The sequence below is a fragment of the Chiloscyllium punctatum genome, chromosome 25 (assembly GCF_047496795.1).
Source record: "Chiloscyllium punctatum isolate Juve2018m chromosome 25, sChiPun1.3, whole genome shotgun sequence".
Classification (NCBI taxonomy): Eukaryota; Metazoa; Chordata; class Chondrichthyes; order Orectolobiformes; family Hemiscylliidae; genus Chiloscyllium; species Chiloscyllium punctatum.
The window spans coordinates 16,777,401-16,795,903 of record NC_092763.1 but is presented as its reverse complement, the minus strand read 5'-3'; the positions used below and the strand labels follow the sequence as shown (position 1 = coordinate 16,795,903).

Here is an 18,503-nt window from a genome sequence, read left to right as displayed (position 1 = left end):
CTTTGAATGGAAGACTGAAAGTTATTTGTATAGTGGGGAAGGAGGAGGGAGTGGTGGAGGGAGATGATGAAGCAGCATGATTTCCAGTTTGTTTTTTCTTCAAATCTTTTAAAAGGATGAGTGATGCCATATTCCTCTTAAGCCAATACATTAATAGGTTTAATGTTATGAACTGCTCTCTTGCATTGTCAGTATTTGAATTAAGTGGTAACTTTTTTAATTTTGTCCATAATAGATCCCGGACCAAATGTTTTTTCATACTGATTACCGTCCACTTATCCGTGATTCCAACAATTATGTTCTGGATGAACAGACACAGCAAGCACCTCATCTCATGCCACCCCCTTTTCTAGTTGATGTTGATGGAAATCCTCATCTAACACAATACCAACGATTGGTGCCTGGTCGGGAGAATTGCATGGATGAGCAACTTGTTCCACAGTTGGGGTACATGGCAAATGGTGAGAATGGACTCTCTTGAACTAATTCAAGTAAATAGATCTTAATTTCTGAGCTTCCCCCTGTCAATAGTCACTTGCTAATCAGCATGATTGACCACTTAGAAAATTCAGTGGCACTGCTTGGGAGTTCTGTGGGTTCTTAAGTGGCTGATCAGATCCATTCTAGAGCCACATCTATAACCACGTGTTTGGCTATCGATTTTGGTACCTTTCTCTTTGAGACAGTGTTGAGCTGGTGTTCCGTGTATTTGGTGAGCAGGAGAATCCTGATGGACTTCAAGTTCCTGACTCGTTCCTTTCCAGCGTTGAGTCCTTTCCAACCCTGGCATTGAGATCACCAAGGAGAATAATTTTATCTTCGTTTGGGATGTCGGTGAGTATGGTGCCCAGAATGGAGGGGAAGTCGTCTTTGAACTTGTCAGTGGGGCATAGATTCTCTCAACTGTTGCCTGCTAGTTCTTGGCAAGTTGCAGACAGAGTCATGAAGCAATTATTGATGCCAATAGGGGGCTCATAGTTTGTTGAGGATGATGAATCTAATTCCATGCTTCTTGGGTTGATACTTTGGTTTTCCTCTCGAAGAGGTGTAACCCACCAGTTTGTTTCCCCAGCTGCTCTTTGATATACAGTAATGTTTTCATTATTGAAGTGCCTGAGTTTAGGGGCAACAAAGACATTTCTGCAGATGATTGCTTTGCTTGTTATCCATGATGCTTTGTAAATTCCAGGTTCTAAGATTTGAGTTTGACTTGGATTTTCGGCTAGAGATATGGGAGACTGCTAGATGTGGTTTTCCAGCTAAATTGGAACAGACTATTTTAAGGGCACCTTTTTTTAGTCTGTTCCCCTTGCATGGAGAGCAGAGTAGATCCCAAAGAGGCTCACTCAGTTATTTTAAAAAAAAATTCCGAAATGATGTCCTGTTCTTACTTCAAAAGTGAAATGACACTCCGACTCTACCACTTATGTGGAGAAAATGAGGACTGTAGATGTTGGAGATCAGAGTTGAGCGTGTGGTGCTGGGAAAGCACAGCTGGTCAGACAGCATCCGAGAAGCAGGAGAATTGACGTTTCGGGCAGGGCTTATGCCCGAAATGTAGATTTCCCCTGCTGCTTTGATGCTGCCTGACTGACTGTGCTTTTCCAGCACCACATTCTCCACCACCTATATGCCAGTCTGAAGCTAGGAACTTTCAGATCTTTCAATCCTGTCCCTGCCTTCTCTTGCTGATCACTGCAGGACTTGTGTTGTGTTGGGGTGGGTTGAGTTACTCAAGGTAGATGCCTTGTGCAGGACGTATTTTAACATGGGGAAGCTGTTACACATCAGGCACTGTCATTGACAAGTCCAATTCTAGTAGCAACGAAACCTTGACAACTAGGGATCTGCCTATTGCTAATAGGCTTCATCCATTGTTGCAGCTGTTGATATTACATTAATATTACATGAATTGCCATGAGTTGCGCTTTGGTTTCACGTCTCCAATCTTGCTATTATTGGTGACTGTGCCAGGAGTTGAAAACTCCTATTGCCATTGGTCTCAGGATCAAAGGAAGATCCGAGCCCCTCTTCCACAGCAAGGTGGCAATCAACGGAAAAGTGAAGTCGTATAGTGTTATAGTATCAGTTAATTGATTTCATTTAAGGGAGTTTTTTTGGTTGTTAGATGCATGGATGACTTTGCGTACTGTAAATCATTGACCAGTTTATGACATACCTTCATGGTAATATCAACTTAAATAATATGTTTCTCAATGATCTGAAATCACAAACCTTAACTACCTTACTTAAACTTCCAAATGATCAGAAGTAACTTCTATAAGTATAAACTTTGTCTAAATTTGTATATGGGTTTTGACTTTTTCTTTTTGAATGAAAGACTATATTAACAGAAGGGTGACTCTTACATGGGAGATGAGGAATCTTCCTTCTGAAATAATGTGTCTCTTTCAAATCGGAAGTTCTGTACATTGTGCACACTAAAAACAAATTAATGGTTCAGAGCCAATTTTGTATGTTGTATCACAGGCTCATTGAGAACAGTAGTAGACCATTCAGCTCCTTTGCCTATGACACCATTTAATTGGATAATAGTCAGTGTTCCCTCCTGGTTCATTTTTCCACCCTCCATTTGCTTGAAAACTATTCCCAATAAAAATAAAAATTGCTGATCATGATCTTCAAAGCTCCAGTTGACTCACAACATTTGGGGATAAGAATTCCAAACTTATACTGCCTTTTATGTTGAAAATCTTTCTAATTTTGTTACTCAATTACCTAACTTAAATTTTAAAATCATGTTTTCTTTCTTTTTATACTTCCACCAGAGGAAATAGGTTCAGCGTAGAGTAATATCAAGTCTTCTATATTCACATGATTCATCTGTACTGTTTCTCTGAACTTGCTGTTATCTGGATTTGCCTATGCCACGTTCTTCCATTCCTTTTGAAATTTTTAAAAGTACTGAAAAGTTGAAACTCTAGAATAGATCCCTGGGCTCCACCACAGCTTTTATCCCCACTTTAATACTTTGTAATTAATTTCTTGCATAGGACAAAGGAGAAGGAGTAGGCCATTTGGCTCTGTTGTCGAATAAGGTCATGGCTAGTCTGATAAGAACTCAAATCAATCTACCACTGATAAACTCACCCCTTGATTAACAACATAATCTATCTCTGCCTTAAATATTTTCCACTTCTACCACCTTTTTCAGGAAGAGAGTTCTTGAGATTTGTGATAAGAAAACAATCTTTCTCTAATCTCCTATTTTAAATGGGTAACCCCTGATCTTTAAACAGTGTCCCAGAGTTCTTGACCCTGCTATTAAAGACCTGGAGTGCTGGTGTTGGACTGGGGTGGACAAAGTTAAAAATGACAACACCAGGTTATAGTCCAACAGGTTTATTTGGAAACACTAGCTTTCGGAGCGCTGCTCCTTTGGTAGGTAGCTAGTGAGGCAGATCATACGACATAGAATTTATAGTAAAAGGTCACCGTGTCATACAATTGATGCGATGTATTGAACAAACCTAGATTGGTGTTAAGTCTTAGAGGGATACAGACTTCAATTCATTAATATGTAAATCCTAGAATCTCTTTCAAGTCATAGTCCTGAGATTACTTAAGGTTTTACATAAACGAAAAAGGTGCCATCTCAGCTCAGACGTTGCATTAAAGCTGTGAAGTTAGTCTGTCCTGTTTCCAAAGTAGGAATTTATAAAATGTTACATGGACTGACTGCCTATAGATTGTGTGCTTTTTGGGCAAAATAGAATGTATCTGCAAATGCAATTCTCCCCATAGATTTTTAGGTAAGTTTGTGTGTGTGTGCATGCATGCTTGAGAGAGTGTACGCGAGTATGTGATGGAGTATTTGCCTTTGAGGGGGGTGAGTGTGTTTGTGTCTGTGACTAAGAGTGAGCGTGTGTATCAGAGGGTCTGTGTGAGTGTTACCATGTGTATGTGTGAGTATATACTGTAGTGTAACAGGAATCCAAGGTCCCAATTGAGGCCATCCTCATGGGTTCCGAACTTGACTATCAGCCTCTGCTCGGTGACTCTGCGTTGTAGTGTATCTAAAAGTCTGTGTTGGAGGACAGTCACCTGAAGATCCGAGGCTGAATGTCCTTGATCCCTGAACTGTTCCCCGATTGGGAGGGAACAGCCCTCTCTGGCTGTTGTTGTGTGGTGTCTATTTTTCCATTATCGTAGTGTCTGCTTGGTCTTGCCCATATACAGTGCCTCAGGCCATCTTTGCCTGCAGCGTATGAGAGCATTGCCTATCACCTATACGACGGGCAAGGATCCCTCGAGGCCCCATATCATTGCCCACTGTTTTCTCCCACCAGTTGCTCTAAGCTGTTGCTTTTAACTGCTAAGTCAGAGACTTTATCATTTGTAAACCAATTGCTTTGTGCCTGCTGTGAAGGAGTGAAAGAAGAACTTTAAGGGTAAGATCAGTGAACTGAAGGATTTGTGAAACAAAAAGGAACGCCTCCTAGAACCCTGAGGATTGATGCTATTGAACTCTTTGCCCACTTTCTTTTTCTCCTCCTCCACCCATGCTGCCAGCATTTTTTGTTTTTGTTTCTGTCTGTGAAAGTTTTAAGAGGGCTAGAGTTTTAACCAGTGAGCCATAAGTTGATATTTCATAGCTGTTTACTTGTGATTTGAATCTATTTATTTGTATTAAATAGTAGCATAGGTTAAGCATAGAAACTTGGTCTGTGTTTTCTGTTGACCTGTTTCTCATTTGGGTAAAATGAGAACTTTGTGATATCTCCAGGAAATAGTAGTGTCTGATTTGCAGCATGCTACCCCAGTGAGGTGTAACATATCTCCTCATTTTCCATTATTAATTTTACAGACACAGTTCTTATTAGGACCATGCTCCTCTCTTTATTTTTTTTTAAAAGGTACTTCATATAAATTCTTCCCACCTTTTTTGCTTTTTCTGGCAAGACATTTGTTATATTCTTATGGGCGGCACAGTGGTTAGCACTGCTGCCTCAGCACCAGACACCCGGGGTCAATTCTCGCCTCAGGCAACTGTCTGTGTGGAGCTTGCACGTTCTCCCCGTGTCTGCGTGGGTTTCCTCCGGGTGCTCCAGTTTCCTCCCACAGTCCAAAAATGTGCAGGTTAGGTGAATTGGCCATGCTAAATTGTCCGTAGTGTTAGGTGAAGGGGGAAATGTAGGGGAATGGGTCTGGGTGGGTTGCTCTTTGGATGGTTGGTGTGGACTTGTTGGGCCGAAGAGCCTGTTTCCACATTGGTTCTGTCCCTTGAGATTTTTCTTAATATCTGTATGTATTTATTCTGCACATTCTGAGAGACCCCCTTTTAATGTCTGCATCGTTCTTTCTTTATCTGTCTTTTAGCCTAATTTGTCTGTTCTCTTTAGCCGGCTTTGCCTTCATAGTAACCCTTAATTACCTGTATAATTACCCTCACTTAAACTTTAACAATATAGTCTGGATCCATCTCCTCCTCCTCCTCCTCCTCCTCCTCCTCCTCCTCCTCCTCCTCCTCCTCCTCCTCCTCCTCCTCCTCCTCCTCCTCCACCTCCACCTCCACCTCCACCTCCACCTCCACCTCCACCTCCACCTCCACCTCCACCTCCACCTCCACCTCCACCTCCACCTCCACCTCCACCTCCACCTCCACCTCCACCTCCACCTCCACCTCCACCTCCACCTCCACCTCCTCCACCTCCACCTCCACCTCCACCACCCAATCAGTACGGTCGCCGCCCCCTCGTGGTGCCTTCGCCATGAGACATTGCCTCACTGCACAATACCACATGTGATGTTACCTACTCTCTAGCTCCAGAACATGTTATCCCAAGAAAATACCCCACCAAAGTGCTACAAACCCCTCACATGGGCTGTATGACTCTTCCAACCTCTATGTAGACGACTTTGCCTTTCTAACAAGCTCCCACTATGTACTTCCTTCTGCTTCCCTTCCGTGCCATTGCTACCCGAGGTCTGTACACTGTTTCCATAAGTTACTACTTACCTTTTACAATTTTTAAAAAATCTCTATCTAGGCAATGCATTTTAGTTTAGTGCTAGTACCTCTTTGTGCAAGTACTATCATCCACTAACTCCAGTCTGATGGCCATATCCAGTTATGTACATTCTCATTTTGGTTTATTGTGAGATTGAAGAGTCGGTTGAAACATTTGTGATACCAAGTAGATTTTTACAGCTTCCCATGAAAATAGTGTGCTTGTGTTCAGTTGTATATTTTGATTTTTGATTCCAAGTCTGGTCTATATCTTTTGTGTGTGTGTGTATATTTAGTATGGAAATATGAACACCATGATTCTTTTCTAGGTGATGGTGATGTAGTGGAGCAGGTCATCAGCCAACAGACAGATGATCAGTATGAGAATGGCCAAGAGCCCAGCCTTCTTGATGATGCTATTAGGGAGCTCCAACGAGAACATGACCTGAGGCAAGGAAACCAAGGAGCAGCTGTGTCGGGTGGCCCTTACAGTCGCTCAAACTTGCTGAACAGTGGTGGGTAACACTACAGATAATGAAATATGGCAGAGTTCAATTCTATCCTGAAATGTTACCTCACTCACTTTCAAGCAGATGAATTAACTTCTTAAAAATATTGCATAAATGATTTCAATACAAAGAATGTAAATGGTATATTTTTAAAAAAATATAAATCATTGTACTAAACTGCGGTGCAGTTATACGGTAGTGTTTGAAACCTCTTTGTGAGAGCCTCAAAACTCTTACCTGAATGTGCTGATAGTTTAATTTGTTTGTAGAGTTAGCTTGATGTACAAAGACTTCAATTTCCCTTTTTTTATGGAGCAGGTTGCCTTTTGTCCCCTGTGTCAGGAAGTACAGAACTTTCTAAACATAAAGTTGCACTGAATATAAATAAACTTAAGATAAATACTGGATTATTACAAATCATGCTAATCTGTTCTCGAAAAGGGGTAAAGCATTCCTTAAGTTTTTTTGTGTTGTGTTGTGAATTAAGTCTTGATGGTAAACCATGCAAGGAAAACAAAAGTGATCTTTGCATAGCTAATGACATGAAAGATTATCGGGATAATTATATACTACATCCAGTAGCAACTGTTGGTTATTTGTTTGTATCTTGCTCAGTTAAAGTAATCTAATTGGGTGAGGTATAAAACTTGTATCCAACTTGTCTGTTTCCCAAATAGGAGGATAGAATCCACACAGCCCCTCTTCCTACTCCCTATTATCACCACCAGTTTATCAGTTAACGATCTGATTTAATGGTGAAGATTTTATTCCTCTTGTTCAACTAATTATCAATATAGATTATTTTATAATGTGGCATGTTGCATTTCCTTTATCTGCCACTTTACTATTCTTTTGTTGTTCTGCAAAATGCTGGTGAGCTGCATACTTTGGTAGTGTAGCCCAAGCATTGCTGCATCAACAAATGCATCAGATTTGAAGACACGGATGAAGTGTTTCTCTTAATTTTTTACAACTTTAATACTTCCTAAATTATCAGGATATTTTTAAGCTCTGGACATATGTTGTTCTGAATATGTCAGTGCATGTTCTTCAAATGTGTAATCAAAATAAACTTTCATGTTTTAGCCTTGCTGTCCCCCATTGGACTTCGCCGAAGTGGTCAAATAGAAGGTGTTCGTCAAATGCATAATAATGCCCCTCGGAGTCAGATGGCTACAGAGAGAGACCTGATGGCTTGGAGCCGAAGGGTTGTAGTCATGGAGCTTCCACCTGGAATTAGCAGGTAGAGATAAGTTGGGTATTTTTAAGATCAATTTTGGAAAATATTGTGTATTAATAAGACCAGTTACTTCAACTCAGTGTAAACACTTCTTGAAACCATGAGACCAAGAAATGCTAGTCTTTTTTTCTCTATTTTGAAAAATTAAAAGGTGTTTTCATTTGAATCCTGTTCATTTGTCCATCAGCAAGGCTATGCACTTCAGTTTCATTGTTACTGCAAATAAGAATGAAAGATAAGTAGGAGTTGTTCCTTGTTCTGCCTTTCTACATCAAGAATCTGTTTAACTCAACTGTGTGTATATTCACTATCCAGCCTACACTGCTCTGTTGTAGAGAATTCAAATATAAATTCAGAAAAAAATCTTTCTCATAGCTCCCTTAAATGGGAGGATCTTTAATTTGAAAATATACATGGGCAATATCTAGGGTTCTGAGAAGTATGTATTTCAAGGCCCTATTTTAATGCTGGGTTAAGGCCCTTTCTCTTAAGTATCTGAGATTCAGGTTTTTATCAGGTTGATTAATATCGGTACACTCTATACATCTGATTTCATTGTAAAGTTTTCATGGCTATTTGTTAGATTGATTGTTAGTCTTGACATGGGAAAAATTCTCTATTTTTATGCAGACTGTTAAGCTATGTCTGTAAAAAGGCTTGTATAGTTTGATGTATATCTGATATCGTGGCTATGTAGATGCAGAAATTAAGTTTTTACTTGGAGGAAAAGTTTGTAAATTACAGAATGAATATACCATTATATTAGAGTGATAGATGGCTTCATTTTGTAGTGTCAATATTAAAATTTTTTTTAATGTGGTACTGTGTGACTTGGCAAACTGGAATGGCTCGAATGGCAGATGTTTCCTATTCGGTAGTTGTAGTTGTTATTCAAAGGGCCAAAAATAACAACACAGGTTATAATCCAACAGGTTTATTTGAAATCACAAGCTTTCAGAGCAGCGCTCCATCAGGTGAAGTCACCTGACGACGAAGCGTTGCTCTGAACGCTTGTGATTTCAAATAACCTGTTAGACAATAACTTGTGCCGTGTGATTTTTAACTTCATCCACCCCAGTCCAACGCCGGCACCTATTTATCCTAATTATCAAAGAGGACATTCTTTACAATATAGCTACTTGTGTATCTTGAATGCAAATTTGAACAGAATGTTTAGTCCACAAATTTTAAATTTATCAGGATGTAGTTCTGTTTTCCTTGGTGCATAACCCACACATTTAGGAAGGCCAAATAAATATGTACATGAATGTTCTTAGGAAGAAATGAATATTATCCACTTAAAAGTCCTCCATTTCAGGTTTCAGGAGGAACTTCGACTAGGTAAAGGCGATGGAGAAATTAACTTGTACACAATTGAAAAGAAACGTAAACCACTACAACCAACACAGAAGGTAAACAGAAAAAAAAGTGTTCATTGTGCACAGTTCTGCCATCAATGTTTAGTTTTAGCATTCCCTTCCTAATTATACAGCTCATCTTGTTTGCAGTGCCTTTGGAATTGACTGACTTAGCAATTTTCAGCTGCCTGTGGAAATTCTTGTAGCATGTTATTCAGATAACAATTGGCCGACTGAATCAATATGCATTTTCAGTGATGTTTTAAGAAGGAATCCTGACTGGAAGCATTTAAGATGTGAGAATTTGGTAAAATATCAAATTACATTTTCTTTGCTACAATTTGAGCAATAAATCCTCTATATAGAAGTAGATGGGTGCATCAAACATTGGTACTATGCTTCCATGATAGTTAAAAATGGGCTGTTTAATTTGGTATTGAAAATATGGTGGGCAAATATTTAAAGTACCTGGCTGATGGGAGAGGAACAGGGTTGGGTCATTTCTTCATATTTAAATTTCTGGTGGTATTTTGTCGTAGGTTACTTTTGGCATTTCACTTTTTTTTTTAACTGGCAAAGTGAATGTCTATAAACTTGTATTTGGCCTTGAACACTTGTAGGTTATTGGCATGATTTTTTTTGAAGAGTAGGAGCAGAAGTAGTTCATTCATCTGAGTCTGCTCTGCTATTCAGTGAGCTCATTGATGATCTGATAATCCTCATTCAACTTTGCTGCTTTTTTCAATAACCCTTGATTACCTTACTAACTAAAAGTCTACATCTCAGTCTTGAATATTGTTGATAGTCCAGCCTCTACACCTGTCTGCAGTAAAGGCTTCCACAGGTTCGCCACCCCTTGAAGAGAAGAAATTCCTCTTCACCGGTCTTAAATTTGCAAACCCCTTATTCTGAAATTATGCCCTCTGGTCCTAGACTCTTCCCAGAACCTTCCGGCATTTATCCTGTCAAACTCCCCAAGAATCTTGTACATTTCAATAAGGTTGCCTCAAATTCTTCTATATTCCAATGAGTAGAGACCTAACCTACTCACCTTCTCTTTATAAAACAATCCCTCCATACCTGGGATCAGCCTATTGAGCCTTCTCTGGACTTGCTCCAATGTCAGTGTATTTCCCTTATAAAGAGGCCCAAAACTGATCACAATTCAAGCTGTAATCTGGTTACAATCCAGCAGGTTTATTTGGAAGCACTAACTTTCAGAGCACTGCTTCATCAGGTGGTTGTGGAGTACAAGATTGTAAGACAGAATTTACAACAAAAGTTTACAGTGTGATGCAAGTCGAATTAAATATTGAAGAAGACTTGGATTAGTTAAGTCTCTCATCTCTTAGAATGACCATGTTGGTTTCAGTAAGGAGTAAGCATCTTTTACTCCACAACTTACAATCTTATACTTCACAACCACCTGATGAAGGTACAGCGCTCCGAAAGCTAGTACTTCCAAATAAACCTGTCGGACTATAACCTGGTGTTGTATGACTTTTAACTTTGTACACACCAGTCCAACACTGGCACCTCCAAATCTTCCTGTCAAGATGTATAACTTCATGTTTTTTCCACATTCAATCTGCTAAGATTTTGCCAAACTGCCTAGAGCCCTCTGTAGACTTTGTCATCCTCATTACTTGCCTTCCCACCTATTTTTGCATTATCTGCAAACTTGGCTATAATACATTCACAGTTTTCATTCAATTTATTAATATTTTAAATAATTGTGGCCCCTGTACTGATTCCTGTGATACTCCACTAGTGCTATCCTGAAATGCTGCCCCTTCATTCAAACCGTCTTCTAGTAAAGTAATACAAGACATCAGTTCTGAAGGAGGGCCATGTTATCTCTGTTTTCTCTGCATAAATATGACCAGACCTACTTAGTTTCTCCAGCAATTTGTATTTCTTTGTCTTCTATTAGGTAGACAATCCTTGAACCGGAGATAATATACTATCTCCAACACCATGGGCTCTTCTCTTAAGAAACTTAATGAATGCCACCTCAAAATCCAAATATATTGCATTCGCTGCTTACCTTTTATCTATCATGTGTGTTACCACTTCAAAAGGTTTCAATAAATTTGTCAGGCATGATTTCCCTCTGTGATCTCAGCTGATGCTTTTACCAAGCCTACATACTAAAGACTTAGGAGTGCTGTCAAATTTGTCTCCATGGAGGACAGAGACTGAGGTGATGGATCCCAGACTGCAGAGAGCAATCTGGGAGCTGTACAGGCCAAACACAAGATTGACACAATTGTAATTTGAACCTGTGCTGTGAATCAGAGGTTAGTGGAAGCAGCTAGGAAGTAACCTGTTTTAATGGCAAAGCAGGACTGTAATATTGAAGCCTCACCTGTTGGGTTGGGAGAATTCTTACAAGAGGAGATGACAGCCCACAAAAATTATTTTTTTCAATTAAAAAAGAATTAAAGACAATGGTGTTGACCTCTGAAAATTTACGATGTTTTGCCTTAAATTTTTTTTTTTAAGAAAAGAGCAAGAAATTTATGTACTGGTCTTACAAGAGAATTTGCCTATGGAAGTAGAAATCGTGACTTAAATTATATTGAACCTTGGTAAGAACACCCTTGGGAGTGTTGTGCCTATTTTTGATCACATTACTGATAGGAAGAGCTAGTTATCCTCGTGCAGCAAAGGTTCTACATGTGCTTACTCTGAAACGAAGGAATTGGCCTGTGGGTTAAAATCAACTAAACTGGGTCTATATTGTCAATTAACATAAAACATAGAACAGTAGAACACAGGGATAGGCCTTTCTGCCCATGTGTCTGCGCTGACCATGATACAGTTCTAAGATAATCCCATCTGCCTGTACATGGTATGTATCCCTCTAATTCCAGTCTAGTCATGTGTCTTAAATGTTGCTATCATATCTGCTTCTACGACCAACCCGGCAGCATGTTCCAGGCACCTACTAGCCTCTATATTTGAAAAACAAACTTGCTTTGCACATGTCCTTTAAAGATCTTCTTTCCCCTCCTCCACTACCACCCCAGCTTAAACATGTGCATCGTAATATTTGACATTTCCACCCTAAGAAAAAAATCCCCCCACCAACCCATACCTCATAATTTTATACGCTTGTATTAAGTCAGCCATCAGCCTCTGATGCTTTAGCAAAAACCATCCAAGTTCGTCCAAATTCTCTATAATTTGTACACTCTAATCCAGGCAACATCCTGATAAACCTCTTTACACCCTCTCCAAAAACTCCATGTCCTGTAGTGTGGGAACCAGGACTGTCGAAATGTTGCCTAACTAAAGCTTTATACTGCTGGAACTGTTTCACACAGGGTGGTTCATATGGGGAATGAACAGCCAGAGGAATGGTAGATACAGGTTTAGTTAGAATGTTCAAAATACATTTGGACAGGTACATGAACAGGGAAGGTTTAGAGAGGTGTGAGCCAAACGCAGGTAAGTGGGACAAGTTTAGTTTGGGAAACTTGGACGTGTAGGACCAAAAGGTTTATTTCTGTGCTCCTGTCTCTGACTCTCTAACCTGATTTGCTAACTGAGGCAACGTGCTATATGCCTTGTTGACTACCTTATTCATTTGTGTTGTCACTTTCAGGTACCTATAGACTTGCACCCAAGATCCCTGTGTACTACAGTGCTCCCACGGGTCCTGCCATTTGCTGTATAATTTCCTCACTCATTTTTCCTCCAAAATGCACCACTTGTCCAGATTAAACTCTATCTGCCATTTTTCTGCCTAGCTTTCCGATTGATCTACATCCTATGTCCTTTTGATGTTCCTTACCATCCACAACTCCAACAATTTTCATGTCACCTGCAAACTTGCTAATCAGGTCATCACTAATCCTTGCAGAACCGTACTGGTCATGGACCTCCAGTCAGAAAAACACCCCTCCACAACAACCCTCTGTGTTTTTTGACCTAGCCAATTTTATATTCAACTTGCCAACTCACTTTGTATTCCACGTGACTTAATCTTTTAGACCAGTCTACCATGAAGAACCTTGTCAAATACTTTAGCAAAGTCCATGCAGACACTATCCCTTGCCTTACCCTCATCTGTCATCTTCGTTGCATCTTCAAAAAACTCAGTCGGGTTTGTGAGATAAGATCTCTCTTGTACTGAGCTACGCTGTTTATCCCTAATCAGTCCATTTTTCAAGTACAAGTAAATCCTCTCCCTAAGAATCTTCAATAATTTCCTTATCATTTACATAAGGCTCACCATAATTTCCTGGATTATCCCTGTTGCCGTTCTTAGCCAAGGAACGACTTTGGCTATTTGCCAGTCTCTCGGACCTGGCCAGTGGCAGAAGGGGATATAAAGCTCTCTATCAAGGCCCAGCAATATGCTCCCAGAATACCAATATGCCCCTCCCGAAACGTAGCATCATCCATGACCTCCTCTTTGATGCATACTGATCCGCGATGCTCATTGAGGACCACAGCCACTTCCTCGGGTTCCATGGATAAAATTCTCTTTTTTTGTCCTTGAGTGGACCATTCCTTTCCATAGCTAAAAAATTCCTTGAGACTGTTCTTAATCCTATTATTAAGGACATTTCGCAGCCCCTTTTAGACTTCCTAATTCCTTGTTTAAGTTATTTCCTGCTTCCTTTATATTCCACAAGGGCCTTGTCTGATTTCCATTTCCTTAACCTTACGTCTGCTTCCTTTCTCTCTTTGACTAAGGGTTCAATATCTCTTCCCACCCAGGGTTCTGTAATCTTGCCGTTCTTATCTTTCATGCTCACAGGAACATGCTGGTCCTGATGTCTAATCGATTGGCCTTTAAAAGACTCCCATATTTCAGATGTGGATTTACCCTCAAACAGCTGCGCACGTTCTCATTTGTCCAGTTCCTGGCTAATGCTGTTGAAATAAGCTTGAATCCAAATTTGCACTTTCACCTGAAGACCAATCTTATCCTTATCCATGAACTAAATAAAACTTACAGAATTATGATCTTCATTCTAAAAATGCACCCCCACTGAAACGTCAATCAGCCAGGCTAATTCCCTAATGTAAGGTCTAGTATGGTGCCTCCTGCTATCTACATATTGTTTCAAGAAGCTCTCACCTAACAAATTCTACCCCATTTAAGTCCCTGGCACTGAATGAGTCCCAGTCAAAATTTGGTAAGTTAAAATAACTCACTACCACAACCTTGCTGTTTTTACCTCTTACCATGAACTGTTGCCATTTCTGTTTCTCATTCTCCCCTACCTATTGGGAGGTCTATGATATGGACATAATAGTGATTGCATCTTTTATTATTCCTGAGTTGTTATCTCTGACTTGTTATCCGTGCTACGTGATAGCGAGGCAAGGCATAGGGAGAGATATCAGCTGAGCACATGGCTGCAAGGATGTGCAGGAGGGAGAGTTTCAGGTACTTGGTTAATTGGAGCTCATTCTGGGGAAGATGGGACCTGTACAAACAGGGTGGTCTTCACTTGAAATAGAGGGATACTAATATCCCCGGGTGGGAAATTTGCTGGTGCTATTCGGATGGGTTTAAATTAGCTCAGCCGGGGGATGAGAGGCTGAGGTAGACTGTTGGAGAAAATGCAAAAGCATGGGACTGAGAGCGATTTAGCAGTTTGGTTTAGAAACTGGCTTTCTGAAAGAAGACTGCAAGTGGTGTTTGGTGGAAAATATTCAGCCTGGATTCTGGTTACTGGTGGTGTGCCACAAGGATCTATTTTGGAACCACTGATGTTTGTCATTTTTGTAAATGACTTGGATGCAGGCATAGGTGGATGGGTTAGTAAATTTGCAGACGGCACTAAAGTCGGTGGAGTAATGGACAGTTTGGAAGAATGTTACAGGTTGCAGGGGGACTTGGATAAACTGCAGAATTGGGCTGAGGGGTAGCAAATGGAGTTCAATGCAGCTGAATGTGAGGTGATGCACTTTGGGAAGAATAACAGGAAAGCAGAGTATTGGGTCAATGGAAAGATTCTTGATAGTGTGGATGTGCAGAGGGATCTTGGTGATCATGTACACAGACCCCTGAAAGTTGCCACCCAGGTTGATAGTGCTGTTAAGAAGGCATACGGTGTGTTAGGTTTCATTGATAGAGGGATTGAGTTCTGGAGCTGCAATATCATACTACGACTATACAAAACGTTAGTGCGGCCTCACTTGGATTATTGTGTACAGTTCTGGTCACCATATTTTGGGAAGGATGTGGAATCATTGGAAAAGATGCAGAGGAGATTTACCAGGAGGTTACCTGGTCTGGAGGGAAGGTCTAATGAGGAAAGGCTGAAACCTGGGTCTGTCGTCATTGGAAAGAAGAAGGCAAAGAGGGGATTTGGTAGAGACAAACAAGAGGACTAGATAGGGTAGGCAGTGAAAGTCTTTTTCCTAGGATGATGACGTCAGCTTGTACGAGGGGGCATAACTACAAATTGAGGTGTGATAGATTTAAGATAGATGTCAAAGGCAGGTTCCATTACTCAAAGTGGTAAGGGTGTAGAATGCCCTGCTTGCCAATGTAGTTAACTTGGCCACATTAGGGAGATTTAAATAATCCTTAGGTAAGCACATGGATGATGGGATAGTGTAGGGGGACGAGCTGAGAATAGTTCACAGGGCGGCGCAACATTGAGGGCCAAAGGGCCTGTTCTGCACTGTATTGTTCTATATTCTACCCATGTAGCCTGGCTGGATGATCCCTCCAAGATCTGTTCTCTTAGTGCATCAGTGACATTCTCCTTTAATCATAATGCAGATCCCCCTCCTTTTCTAGAACATTGTAGTTTTATGTATTAATCCAGCCTCTAAGCTTTGCCTGGTACTGGTCTTGCGTTGAAATAAATGCACTTCAGACTGCCAATCCCGTTGTGCTCATTAATCTGGCCCTGCCTGTTGTTTTTGTTAGACTTACTTGACTTAACCTCTTCCTTCCCCTCAATCACTCCACATGCTGACAAAGTGCTCTGGTTTTCACCCCTCTGTTACACTAGTTTCAACCCTCCTGAGCGACATGAACAAACTTCGCTCCAAGGATAATTGATGCCCCTCTTGTTTAGGTGCAACCATCCTTCTATATGTCCCTCCTGCCCTGGAAATGATCTCAATCATGCAGGTATCTGAAGCCCTCCCTCCTACACCAGCTCTTCTAGACATACATCCAAATACGTTATCTTCCTATTTCTGACATATTTCAGGATGTGGCACAGGGAGTAATCCCAAGATTGCAACCCTAGAGGCTCTGCTTTTCAAATTTCTGCCCTAACTCCCTGAATTTCTTTTGCAGTATCACCATCTGTTTTCCTGCTTGTGTTGTTTGTATCATATGGGCTGTGACCTTTGGCTGCTCACCCTGCCCTTTCATAATGTTCTGCCCCCTCAGACATACTTGACTCTGGCAACACACCATTCTCTAGTTTTGCATGCGGCCACAGAAGCACCCATGTGTGCCACTGAAGATACCGTCCCCTATCACTATTGCTGGCTTATTTCAACCTGCCCGACTATACAACAGAGCCAATCATGATGCTACTGATCGGGCTACTGCTTTGCTTTCCTCTCAGAGTCTATTTCCCCAAACAGCATCCAAAATAGTATACTTTCTGATAGGGGCGTAGCCATGAGATTCCTGCATTGCCTGCCTATCTCTCCTAGCAGTCACCTAACTATCTGGCTGAACCTTTAGTGTGACCACATCCCTGAAACGCTTATCTGTATGTATTAAAATAATCGTACCCTTTATTAATGATATGTGTTTCAACTGTAGGAGTGACCAATCACAATTTATATGGTAGTTTGTATGTTAAGTGTTAATACTGGAATTTTATCATGAGAATTTGTAGGGAAATGTCTTTTTAAGCAAAAATAATCATTCTTTCATATCGGTGTGGCATTAAAGATTGCCTTTTTTCTAATCAACCCGTTCAGCAATGTTATTCCAAACCCCTCAAGCCCAGGAAGTCTAGAATCAGTCTGCATGGCTGAGAAATAACGGCAGTGCCACAAGAGTTACAAAGTAATACTATTTTGGATGCTGTTGGGGAAATAGACTCAGAGAGGAAAGCAAGGCAATGCAATGCCACAAGAGTTACAAACTGACACTTGTGCATTTGTAAATAATAGGCTAGGTTGTTGCACATCACTGAAGTAGTGTGTGGGGAATTGACCCCCGCTATTCCCAGAGTTATGACAAAAATTAGAGTATGCATAATTTCCCAAATCACTTGTCACTTAGACCTAGGTTGGCAGAAAGCACAGACCAGATTATTTTTTCTAAATGAGAAAGCTGTTTATTAGACGGTAGCTACAATTAAAATATCAGCTTATAACTCTACTAATTTAAAGCTCTAACCTCCCCATAAACAATATATGTGTGTGCGTGCTCCCTACATGACCCTTGCTCGCACACATGCCCCTGGTGCTCTGGATGGAAAGAAAGACTATAAAGGTAATTAGGTGGTTCCTGAGATGGTTGTTATGAGTTAAATATGCTGATCAGGATGCTGCTTCTGTCTCAGTCTCTCTAATCCTTCTTCAGGTGCTTTCAGTGGTTTGGTGGAGAGTGACTGGTTCATTTTTATAAAAGGTCTTATCCTTTATCCATTAAAACTCTGCTTATAGTGACTGCTGGAGGAAAGGGAAACCAGTTTCTTCAGACTCAAAATAGCTTTTACTGCAGAGAGCAGAGAAAGCTCCTGAGCTGATTTTTTTTTCTCGATATCTTGAATTAGAATCCCTGTAGTGTGCACCCAGACCCATTCTCCTACCCTAGATTTACTGCTGACTAATGCACCTAACCTACACAGATCTATGGTCAATTTAGCATGGCCAATTCAACAAACCTGCATGTCTTTGGACTGTGGGAGGAAACTGGAGCACCCAGAGGAAACCCATGCGACATGGGGAAAACGTGCAAACTCCACACAAGTCCAGGTCCCAAGTGTTGTGAGGCAGTCGTGCTAACCATTGAGCTACCGTGCCACCTTGTTCAAAGCTCCAAGCTGTTCAACTAGCTAAAACTCTACCACAGTTGATGGCAGGCAGAAGGTCTTTATCACCTGTGACTGCCCTTTAGTCACAGGCCAATCACCTAAGCCCCATTAGTGCCTAACCTCTCAGCTCTAGTTCAGCTACAACCACACTTTGACCACTGTTTGGACAAGCAATTGTGTAAACAATGCTTACAGTTAGTATCTGTCACTTGCTTTGAAAAATATTTATTTGCACAGTTTTAAATACAGGAAAAACTTTTTTAAAAATTTATTTAAGGTGAAATCAGAGTCTATAGAATCCTTTACTCTCCTACCATGTAGCTATGATTTAACGTTACAGTACAAGCAAGGCAAATGAGTCCTAGAATTTGCACAAAGTATTTCAGTATGAATCAAAATAGTGACAGTTCTTTATAAGTTAAAGGTTTCTGGTCCTAT

General features: G+C 40.6%; 1 protein-coding gene across 2 annotated transcripts in view; it reads left to right on the top strand.

Annotated features, from left to right (window-relative positions):
* brwd3 (bromodomain and WD repeat domain containing 3) overlaps nt 1-18,503 on the top strand; it is a 107,170-nt gene that overhangs the window by 34,271 nt on the left and 54,396 nt on the right. The window contains exons 17-20 of one of the 2 annotated variants that reach the window (XM_072594748.1): nt 236-461; nt 6,301-6,486; nt 7,567-7,723; nt 9,039-9,132. In XM_072594748.1, the coding sequence (XP_072450849.1) occupies nt 236-461; nt 6,301-6,486; nt 7,567-7,723; nt 9,039-9,132 (663 nt within the window). The remainder of the gene's footprint in view (nt 1-235; nt 462-6,300; nt 6,487-7,566; nt 7,724-9,038; nt 9,133-18,503) is intronic. The other variant, XR_011964079.1, reaches the window with a different exon arrangement.